General features: G+C 35.4%; 1 protein-coding gene across 6 annotated transcripts in view; it reads right to left on the bottom strand.

The window, feature by feature from the left end:
• The window catches only part of CCSER2 (coiled-coil serine rich protein 2), a 187400-nt gene that overhangs the window by 16828 nt on the left and 157852 nt on the right, over window positions 1-12720 (bottom strand). Inside the window, exon 10 of one of the 6 annotated variants that reach the window (XM_045569347.1) lies at window positions 356-404. The exons of 4 other annotated variants lie outside the window; for them this stretch is intronic. In XM_045569347.1, coding sequence (XP_045425303.1) covers window positions 356-404 — 49 coding nt within the window. Of the gene's footprint in view, window positions 1-355; window positions 441-12720 lie in introns of all 6 variants that reach the window. One more of the 6 variants, XM_045569346.1, reaches the window with a different exon arrangement.

The raw sequence follows: 12720 nt of genomic DNA on the forward strand, positions 1-12720 counted from the left end.
TTAAATAACTAGATAAAAAAACAATTTTTTTATTCACGTATATCAAGGTCTTGAACAAAGAAAATGCCTTAAAGACAGATGCATGTCAGTAGGTCAAGGGTCACTGGCAATAGGTTTAAACAGCATTAGAATGAAATTAACCTCAGACAGCTTCCATGAGGCTCTAAGTAGAGGTCTGTTTACATGCAGTCAAAGGAAGTGTTAAGAGAGGAGACCACAGGGAGTGCTGATTTAACAGACGCCTGTAGATCACTCAGGATGGGAAAGGAGGTGCTGGGGAGAGACAGGTCATGCAGAAGGGAAGCACCATGAAGGGGAAGCCAGAGTAGGATAGGAGTGAGAGACACAGACTCACTCTGTCTGCGGTGCGGCGGGACAGTCCGTGGGATCCCCTGGAAGGAGCCCTGCCAAGGAGAGAAGGAGGGAGCAGAATACCCACCCTGTGCAGAGAGAGACGGGGTAGGGAGGTATAATAAAAAAGGGAACCGAAACATAGAGAAACCAATGTCATACTGTTTTATTTTTAAATAACACAGAGCAATAGTGTCAACAAGGCAGATTTCATTTTTTAAAAATATGGCCAACTCACATTATTAAAACTATAGCATAATCCAAACCTGGGTTTTTTTCATAAATTTTTGAGAAAAAATTATTTTCCTCTAATATTTGTAAGTAAGTACAAGAAATAATATATTCTTTTTGGTATACATTACATTCATAATCATATATCTCTTTTTAAAAGCAGCAGATTCCAATCTTTTGAAGAAAAGAAAGGAATTTAAAGGGGGAGATAGAATTTAGATGTTAAACACAAAGAAACTGTGTCAATTGATGAATCAAGCAATACAAAAAATTACCACATAAAATTTATTTCTTTTTAAATAATAGGTTTTCAGAGGATTAGCAGGTAAAAATAAAGAACATTAGCTGAAATTAGCAGAACCAACACAGTATTAAAAAAGACACAGGATGTTGTGAGAGTAGGTACTATATAAAGAATGTGACATGCAGGCCACAGGTTACACATGCATACTTTTTAATTTAAATAACTTGTGGTTTTGTAGCTTTATTTTTTTAATCACAGATTATCAGAATTAGAATACATCTGAAATGTCATTTATTTCCATTTCCTCACTTTCCAGATAAAACTAGGTCTTCAAGAAAGTAACTATTCAATGTCACATAAGCAAAACCAGATGAGGTCTCATGTCTCCGTGTTCCTAGCCTTCTCACCAATTGAAACATATCCACAAATAAAATGACTGAAACACTCTTAAAATATCATCAAGGAAAATGAGCCTATAAATCATCATCATACACAGTTAAATTTGCAAAAGAAAGTATGCATAATTTTTCAGGCCAATTAATCTGACATAGAAATAGTGTTCTATTAAAAAATACTAACATAGCTTATCAGTATTTACATATTTCATGAATACTGTTCAAATAAAAAAAAAATTTCCCACCTCTGTATCAACATTCCTTGGCCAAGTTAGGTATAATCAGATACTACTTTAAATTTAAGAGTAATCCACGAGGAATAAATTCTAGTGTTCTACACCACCATAGGATGACTACAGTTAACAATATTATATAGTTTTAAATAGCTAGAAAGAGCATATTGAAAGTTCCCAACACAAAGAAATGATGAATGTTTGAGATGATGGATATGCTAATTACCCTGATCTGATCACAATATATTGCATGTATTGAAACATCACTATGTACAATTATTTGTCAATAAAAAAAATAAAACACAATAAAAACCAAAAAAAGAGAATTATGAAAAAAATTAAGAATAGTTCTACATTGTTCAATATAAAATAGAAACCAAAAAGATCTATTTTTTATGCTGATGAGGGAAAAAACAGCTACAACAAACTAAATAGAATTAACAATCTTTAGAATATTCTAGTAAATAAAAATCCTATATTTTGAAATTATTATACTTTCTTCACTAATTTAGCCATGGATATTTGCAAAGATAGCTTAGAAAATATTTAATAGTGTGATGACCCCAGGTGCTCTCCACAGATATTACCTGTTTACAAGCGTATTTTGCTGTTTGAGAAATGTTTTGGTTCAAAGGCTTTACACAAAGCAAGTCCTCGACAAAATCCTCCCTATGTTTTACCAAAACCAATCTTCTACCCACTGCACCAGCTAAAGAAACTTTCAGATGCGGACTTCACAGATAGGCTAAAGAAGCAGTCATAGATTCCTTCATCAAAGAAGTTAGTGACCTCTGGAGGTCTGTGGCAATAACACTGACCTTGGAGTCAGGGAACCTGTGTTTTTCCTCCCATAAGCCCTGTAACCTTGAGAAAGTCACTGATCTCTGAGCTTCAGTTTCCTTATTTGTCAAATGCAAGGGGTAGAATGGTTCATCTCTAAGAACCCTCTTACTTTTAGTTCTTATAATTCAGTTATTCACATATCTGTCCCTATCTCCACTCCAGTCATTGCTATCCTTTAATTTTATAACTCTATATGGCATTCAAAATAACCAACTTTGTATTAAATTGTCTTTCTTGCTAGATCATTAATTTGTGAAATAATTTAAGTGAAAGTATCTGTCAAGGTACCTATAACTTGGCAGAAGTTTTAAAAGATATTAAACATCCTACTTTCTCTAGCCTAAAACTCCCCAGCACACACAGCAGATGCTAAATAGCTATTTACCAATTTAAACTGAATTAAATTAAATTATTGTGTTTATTTAGAGATAGAGCTATAACATTTGTCAGTCCTGACCACATATTACAATCATCTAAGAAATTTAGAAAACAAAACCAATGATATCCATCTTCATTTCCTCAAAACCAATAAATTATAATCTCTGGGATAGCCCTGAGCATGAGAAGAAGAGAGAGACAAACTTGTGAAATAAGCACATAAGCAGATCTGCCAAGGGGCACCCATCCATTAGCTGATTGGACAGTTTGCCATTTGAGCTGATGCCCAGAAAGGCAAAGAATGTTACTCATTTTATTTCTGCCACTTAAAATGCCTCCTCCACTTCCTTACCCATAGGTCAAAAATCCTATCCATCCTCTTTAGCCCATTTCAAACCCATTTCCTAAAAGCTTTTACTCACCCTACCTAAATTAATTAAGATCACTCTTGTTTATAAACACCCACAGCTCTTGGTGGATTTTTCTCAGGGAATTTTTCTTCCTCTTTTCATTATTTTGATTTGAATATTTTCAAAATTTTTCTACTAAATATAACCACTCAGAATAATAGCCTTCTTACTTTTCTTGATGTCAACTATAGCTTCTTATCAAGTGACTTAAATAGAGTAGAAAAAACATATCCTGATCAACATTTAATAGAATAGGGAATTCCAGTTACAGCACAAGATGGAATGGCCACACTTTCCCTTCTCCTGCTGCTAAGTATAGCTGGACACTATACATAAAACACAAAACTCTGAAACATGGAAAGAAGGTGGCAGACCAGCTAGGGAACTTGAAACTCAAGGAGAAACATGGCAGAGAGTTTCCTGGGTTTTCTTTTTGCCTAATGTATATTAAACTGGGTGATGGAGAAGCCAACACCTGGAAATGCCAAGGAACACAAACAAAAGGCTTCAAGGAAAGCCTGCACCCTCTAGCCAAAGAATCATGAAAGAGATAGCCTAGTAATGAAGAAAACTTAGACACAGTAACCTGCCTAACACCACAGAAAAACCTGTGGCCCCAGACCCGATTCCCATCAGAAAAGGCAGACTGGGAAGTCTAGGCTTCTACTCTCACCTGGCTGATATTATCTTATGTAGTTCTTAAAATATGTACAGAAAATATTTAAAACACTTATAAATGGGGGAGGGGAGGGACTTAAAGGGAAATAAGGTTTCTATACTCAGTAGACTATATATAGTTTTATATATATGTATGTATGTATAATGTAATGCCTAGAGCAACAACTTAAACATTTACACAAACAGAAACACACAACACACTATATAAAAAAGAAAATGGAATTCTTAAAGGTACAAGTAACACACAGAAAAGCAAGAAAAAGACAACAGAATTAAAGAAGAGAGAAAACAAACATAAAATCAAAGAAATAAAATGGCAGACTTAAGCCCTAACATACCAATAATTATATTAAATATAAAGGAATGAAATGCACCTATTAAAAGATAGATTGGTAGAGTAGATCATGATCCAACTATTTGCAGGCTACAAGAAATTCATTTTGTGTATTACAATATGAATATAGGTATTTTAATGTAAAAGATGAAAACGATATACCACGTAAAAAAAAAAAAATCAAAAGAAACCAGAGGTAGCTATATTAATATCAGATAAAACAGACAGACCTCAGAGCAAAAATAATTTCCAGGTACAGAGCAGGACCTTACAAAATGATAAAAGGGTCAATCTACCAAGAAGACATAGTGATTTCAAATGTGTATATACCAAACTAAAGACATGTACAATACACGAAACAAAAACTGAGAGGAGACTAGCCAAACACACAATCTCAGCTGGAGAGTTCAACATCCCTCTCTCAGCAATTGATAAAGTAACTAGATAAGAAAATCAGTAATGATATAAAATTCAAGGATACCATCAACAATCAGAACCTAATCAACATTTACAGAATACTCTACCTAGCCAACCTTTACAGAATACTCTATCCAGCCAACATTTACAGAATACTCTAACCAGCCAACATTTACAGAACATATGTAGCCAACATTTATCAAGACAGACTAGTTTGGACCATAGAACAAACCACAACAAATTAAAAAGAACTGAAATTATACAGAATGTGTTCTCTGACCATAATGGAATAAAATTAGAAATCAGTAACACAAACAGGAATATTTCCAAACACCTGGATACTAAAAAACATACCCATAAGTAATCCATGGGTCAAAAAGGAAGTCTCAAGGAAAATTTAAAAAACACACTGAACTGGCTGCAAAAGAAAATAAATAATATCAAAAGATGTAAGACACAGCTAAAGTAGTGGCAAAAGAAAAAATCTCAAATCAATAAGCTAAAGTCGTATCTTAAGAAACTCGAAAAAGACCAAAATAAATCCAAAATAGAAGAAAATAATAAAGATAGCAGAAATCCTAAAAATTGAACACAGAAAAAAATGGAGGAAATCAAAACACCAAAATGGTGGCTCTTTGAAAAGATCAGTAAAATTGACTCAGTCAGTCTTTGACTAAGAAAAAGAGAGAAGACACAAATTACCAAAATCAGGCATGAAACAAGGGATATCTCTACAGATCCCCCAGCCACTAAGATAGTAAGGAGAATGCTATGAACAACTACACAGTCATAAATTTGACAACTGAGAAAAGGACCCATTCCTCAAAATCATAAACTATCAAAACTCATCTAAGATGAAACAGATCATCTGAATTGGTCTGTAATTATCAAAATTGAATTTATAATTTTAAAACTCCAAAAAATGAAATCTCTAAGCCCAGAAAATTTCATTGTAGAATTCTACTAAACATTTAACAAAAATTAACACCAATTCTATGCAAGCTCTTCCAGGAAGTAGAAGAAGAGCAACATTTCCCAAATTATTTATGAGGCCAGATTTACCTTAATATAAAACCAGACAAAGATAGTACCCAAAAAGTGGAATGGGGGGTTGTCCCTCAGAATACAGATGTAAAAATCCTTAACAAAATACTACTTTGTAGAATTCAGCAATATATAAAAAGAACTTTACACCATGACTAAACGGGGTTGATTTTAGGTTTATTAAGACTGATTCAATATTAGAAAATCAATCAATGCAATCAATAGGTTCGAGAAGAAAAACCGTATGTTCACATCAATTAGCACAGCAAAAGCATTTAATAAAATCCAACTCACATTCATGATAAAAACCTTTAGCAAACTAGGAATAGAGGGGAACGTCCTCAACTTGAAAAAAAAATCATCTCCCAAATATCTATAGCTAACAATTACTTAATGGTGAAAGACTGAATGCTTTCCCCCTCAGATTAGGAACACAGCAAGAATGTCCACTCTCAACATTCTTATTCAACGTAGTACTGAAAGTCCTAGCTGATAGCATAATGCAAAAAAAAAAAAAAGAAGGAAGAAAGAAAGGAAGGAGAGAAATAAAAAACACACAGATCAAAAAGTGAGAACACTTTTCCTATTTGCAGATGACATGATGTTCCATTGAAAATCCCAATCTACAGAAAAACTCTCAAAACTAATAAGTGAGTTTAGTAAATTCACATGATAAAGGTCAATATATAAAAATCACTTGTATTTATAAGTATCAGCAATGAACACAAGGAAACTGAAATTTAACAGACAATATCACTTATAATCACTCAAAAGAAATGAAATACTTAAGAAATCTAAGGAAAGCATGTCCAGAACTGTGTTTTGAAAACTAGAAAACACCGATTAAAGAAATAGAAAAGATTTAAATTAATGGTGAGAAATACCATATTCACAGACTGGAAGGATCAACATAGTAAAGATTCTTATTCTCCTCAAAATGTTATTTAGGTGTAACACTCGGTTCCTATCAAAATCCCAGCAAGACTTTTTTTAAGATCTAGAAAAGTTTATTATAAGATTCTGTGGAAAGCAAAAGAACCAGAATATCTAAAACAATTTTGAAAAAGAAGAATAAAGCGGGAGGAATTATTCTACCTAAGACTCACTAAACAGCTACAACAATCAAGACAGTGTGGTACTGATGGAAGGGGTGGACACACACACAGATCAATGGACAGAACAGAGAAACCAGGAAGAGCTATCCAAGTACAATCTCCAACGTACAATGGTTTGACTTACAATTTTTCAACTTTACAATGGTGTGAAAGTGATAAGCATTCGGTAGAAACCATCTCTCAACAGGTGAGTGGTTAAACAAACTGTGGTACATCCATATCACGGAATATTACTCAGCCATTAAAACGAATGAACTACTGAAACACACTGCTGGAATGGATGATCTCCAGGGTGTTATGCTACTTAAAAAAAGCCGAGCTCAAAGGGATCCATGCCCTTCTGTCCACGCCCCCCATGCCCCCACCCCCGCTCCACATCAGCATTTGTCACCTCCTGCCTGAACCATTGCAATCACTTCCCTACTGGCCTCTCCCCTGCCGCTTTTGACCCAGAACCTCTGGTCTTCAAGATCAACCACAGTAACCTTTCTAAAATCACAAAACAGATCATGCCACTCTCCTACTTAAAGCCCTCTAAAATCCCAGCATTGCCCCAGCTCCTCCACTGCCCTGTGTAGTCTGTTTACCACTCACCTTTTCACCTTCACCTTGAACCATTCACACATTGTATGATACCTATTATATAAAATTCTCAAAATAACAAAATTATAAATATGTAGAACAGATTAGTGGTTGCCAGAGACTAGGAATGGCGGGAGAAGGAGGCAGTGGTTATGACTATAAAGGGGCACCATATAAGGGAAAACTTTGTGGTGGTGCAACAATTTTGTATCTTAAATGCGCTAGTCTTTACTACACAAGTAATAAAATCATAGAGAAACACACACACAAACATGCATGTTAATGTCAGTTTCCTGGTTTTGATATTATATTATATTATATTATTATATTATATTATAATTATATAAAATATAACCATTGTGAGAAACTGGTTGAAGGACACAAGGGATCTCTCTGTACTATTTTTGCAATTTCTTATGGATCTTTCCTAATTACAGCAGCAGTCCCCAACCTTTTTGGCACCAGGGACCAGTTTCATGGAAGGCAATTTTTCCATGGACCAGGGGGGAGGGCTGGGGTGCCAGATGGGGTTCAGGATATTGCCAAGCACATTACATTTACTATGTACTTTATCTCTATTATTATTACATCGTAATATATAATTAAATAATTATACAACTGAGTATAATGCAGAATCAGTGGGAGCCCTGAGCTTGTTTTCCTGCAACTAGACAGTCCCATCTGGGGGTGATGGGAGACAGTGACTGATCTGACAGGAGGCGGAGCTCAGGCAGTGATGCGAGCCATGGGCAGTAGCTGTAAATACAGATGAAGCTTCACTTGCTTGCCTGGTTCCTAACAGGCCATGGACTGGTACAGGTCCGCAGCCCGGGGATTGGGGATGGCAGAATTACAGTACAAGCAAACTTTGCTTCTTTCAATGGATACTTCAAAGTTTCGAAAATGCCTTGTATAGTTCTGGCATTTGGTAATGGAGGATACAGATTTAGATAATCATAAATTTATAACCAATAAACCACTCAATTGCTATAATATCTGTATTTAATTTGTTCCTAGCCTTAAAAAACAATTCTATTTTTTCAGCTATTGGTTTCAGATATATCCATAAAAGTCACAGTACTGTTGTTTTTTTAAAATAATACAAGACATACATAATAGAATTGTTGGTGTGTTGTCATAAATTCTGCGTGCCATGCAATTTCTCAGCAATACAGGTGGCTCCTGTCAACATTTAGCTCATTGAAACATAGGCTGTATTCAATGGCCAATGTCTAATATTGACCAAACATTAAACAATTTTAAAATAATTGTATAACCAGATATTTATTAAACACCCCTGTATATGCATTTTTCACTTAATTAAAATACTTCTGACATTTAAAAATATACGTAATAATAAATATAAATAAAAGAACTTGGCAAGGAAATAAACCCCTTACGTCCTTTTGGGGATATATCTGTATCCATGTATACATATTTTCATAGATACATAGATGAATGCTAATGCAACCAGAACAGAGAAAAAAAGGCACACCTAAATTTACAATCAGGACATTTTTCCCAAGTAAAAATTAACCAATACTGCTGCCCACTTCCAAATCGGGAAAGCATATGTTCTAAAGGAAAGTGGATTTAGAAGAGATTATCCATTAGACAAATCTTTTGCCTACCTTGTTCTTTTCAGTTAGCATTCCATCCTATCCCCCAGGCAGAGGGGGGAAAAAAAAAAGAGCAGGATTCTTTGCTAGTAAATTATGATTGCCAGGAACAGAATTCCTCCTCCTTTGGAAATTATAAACATTTGATATGGTTTTTCTGATATATCTATGACAGCTTTCTGATTTTACCTTTCCTATTTCATAAATAGTTATGATGGGAACATACTTGACTCAGTAAATCTGAGGCATGAGAACCTAATTCTAAGCACAAAGGATTGCTGATAATGCTGACCATATTCCAGTTGTTAAATTTTTATAATTCATATATGCATATCTATTACATATGGTTTACATGGATTAATTTTTGATTCGGGACTAGATACTAAATCTAACAGAGTATTTTGAAATGTACATAAAATCATCTTTCCTTGCCTCTTTGCTATATATGATAGAATGAGTTCTTAAAATGTGAGAGAAAAGTAGTATTAGATCAAATTGTGCACATTCTGAGTTTTAACTGGTAGGCACCTTTTCATACTGATATAACAGTCTGTTTATTCCTACACTCAATTTTCAGAGTAATCCAGAGCAGGTCATTACATGACAGGCCAGGTCAATCCTTTGAGTCCATCCTACTGTCTGTACCTGAGATTTAAGGGATAAATAGTAAGGGATTTGAAGGTATGGCTGCAGAAAGGTTTTTTCCTAGTATTTTGGCTCCTCTAGTTAACGTAAGATGTTCAAGCAAATGGTCTATAAAAGGTATACATCATGAAATTATAGAATTTACTTAATGTGCAAAATAACTATTCATATCTTTAAATATTAATGTTAAATGTTTTTAAATCAATATTGAAAATACACAAAAATAACATTTATTCAAAAAGACAATGCTATTTTTAAGAATATGCTTGTACATAGATCAGTAAAGTCATATTATCTTTTAAAATAGTTTTATAAGTTTGTATGTTTAAAACGAATCTTGATTTCTCACATAAACCACCATCCTCCAGCACTATTCCTACTCTCTTCAACTCCTTTTGTGTGAATGATTAAGCACCTTCCACATGATTGGTTTTTTTTGTGTGTGTGTTATCCATTTCACCCTTCTTCTAGGTGTTTTTTTCTCTCAGATGAAAGAAAAAGATTTGCCCACTTTCCTTTGAAGCTATCATCTTCTGCTCCTACAGCTCATTCTTATTTCTTTCCCTCTTATTTTCCCCCACCTAAATCTGAACTCCATCTCTCTTATCTTATTTCTTTTGAAAACTGCCTTCACTGACTTACCCTTTACTTAACTGCCCCAGGTGGCTTTCCCATATCCATCTAAGTATACATCATTAGCTCCAAGCTGCTTTGTCCAAGATGGTATCTACAGCTATTTACATTTAAATTAATCACAAATCAAATTAAAAATTCTCTTCCTCAGTCACACTAGCCACATTTTCAAATGCTCAACAGTTGCATGTAACTAGTGGCTACTGCACTGGACAGCACAGAAGGTTGTATGGGACAGCACAGCTCTAAGGCAGCCTTTCATTCTCAATCTGGAATTTAGTCCTACTGTGGCTGCTTTCTCCTTATAATGCAGGACTAAGAGTAGTTCACACCACTACATTACTTCTTTCCTAAGAAGATGATCTCTCCCTTTATTCCAACAGGTAAGAAGTGCTTCGTATTGGTCCTCAACGCTGAAAACACTGCTTTTGGACACGTAAAAGGATCCTGTAATATGCCTACAGCAGGTCTTAGGCAGCTCCCTATAGCAGTAAAACCTTTGTCTTACCCTAAAAGAATAGCACGCAGCAGGTGATTAACTATTGTCCTTTGCTGAGTTAAATCTCACAAGTAACACTCACACCCAACCCAAACCAAAACAGTTTTGATCTTTACTGGTACACCTCCAACACCAAAAGCACCTATAGTATGAAAGCCAAATGTTAGTACGGGCAGAAAGACACTCCCAAAATTCTGAGGATCAAAATATATAATCAATACTCAAAGGTTACCTTCGATATTAACATATGCAGAAAATAGCATAATAAAAAAAATGTTTCTTAAGCCAGGAGGAAGAAAGTCAGAATTTTTTTTTTTTTTTGAGTCAGAGTCTCGCTTTGTTGCCCGGGCTAGAGTGAGTGCCGTGGCATCAGCCTAGCTTACAGCAATCTCAAACTCCTGGGCTTAGGCGATCCTACTGCCTCAGCCTCCCGAGTAGCTGGGACTATAGGCATGTGCCACTACGCCCGGCTAATTTTTTCTATATAGACTTTTAGTTGGCCATATAATTTCTTTCTATTTTTAGTAGAGACGGGGTCTCGCTCTTGCTGAGGCTGGTCTCGAACTCCTGACCTCGAGCAATCCACCCGCCTCGGCCTCCCAGAGTGCTAGGATTACAGGCGTGAGCCACCGCGCCCGGCCACACTTTCTAATCATACTTAGCCGGTGGCAGTATAAACCTGTATAAACCTTTCAGAAAAAACTGTGGTAATATATTTCCAGAACCTTGCAAAGGACCATTCAGTAAGAGAATTCATTCTTAATTCATTATAGGCAATGCATTCTTTCAGTGTGGGTTTAGCAAAAAATCAAAACAAATAGTAAAAATATCAGCTGGGCACGGTGGCTCACGCCTGTAATCCTAGCACTCTGGGAGGCCGAGGTGGGCGGATTGTTTGAGCTCAGGAGTTCGAGACCAGCCTGAGCAAGAGCGAGACCCCATCTCTACTAAAAATAGAAAAGAAATTATACGGACAACTAAAAACATATATATATATATATATATATATATATATATATATATATATATATATATATATATATATATATATATAAAATTAGCTGGGCATGGTGGTACATGCCTGTAGTCCCAGCTACTCGGGAGGCTGAGGCAGGAGGATTGCTCGAGCCCAGGAGTTTGAGGTTGCTGTGAGCTAGGCTGACGCCACGGCACTCTAGCCCTGGCAACAGAGTGAGACTCTGTCTCAAAAAAAAAAAAAAAATAGCAACCACCACCACCACTACCTAGGCAGGTTAAAATACAACATGTTAATAATTCCACCTCAATAGAGATGATAGATCTGTGCACACACCCAAATATACACACATTACAAAAAGAGGCTGGAAGACCATATATGAAATAACAATGGTTGTCAGTAATCAGTGTGATTTGAGTAATTTAAATTTTCCTTAAATTTAAATATTCATTCTATAACAAATCTATGGCTAAACAGATTTGCTATAGAATGAATATATTGTTACCTCTCTATAAAAAGGGACAGATCAAGGAAAAGGCCACTTTAGAACTTTAGTGTGTTCTCTTTTAAGCATGTGCTTTTAGGCTCCATGTCATTCATGAAGTATCCTTAGTATTCTACTTTTTTTCATTCCCTTAAGAAGAGGTGTTGAATTTTATCATTTTTTCTATTGAGAAAATTATTTATGTAATTTATGTAATTATTTATGTAATTTACTAAGTCAATAGATTTCCTCAACATTGCATTGAATCTAATTCGGTTGTGGAGGATTTTTTTTTTTTTTTTTTTTACATTCTTACTAAAACTATGGACACTTTCAATCATATTTTTCTCCCAGGAATTTTAAATACAAGTATGTTTCTATGGATTACCACAATGGCCTGCTGAGACCTCTACCATACAATGCAAACCCGGCACCTGTCTTTTTCTCTCAGGGAAGTAAGTCCTTATCATGATCTCTCACTGAGATCAAGCCTCTGTCCTCCCTTCCCACAGTTGTGACCCTTTTCTCCTCTCTATTCCATCCAGCCACCTCACCTCCTGCAGCCATTCAAAAGGGAGGCAATCAACGGAGACACTACCTACAAGTTAG

This window comes from Lemur catta, chromosome 14 (assembly GCF_020740605.2).
Source record: "Lemur catta isolate mLemCat1 chromosome 14, mLemCat1.pri, whole genome shotgun sequence".
NCBI lineage: Eukaryota > Metazoa > Chordata > Mammalia > Primates > Lemuridae > Lemur > Lemur catta.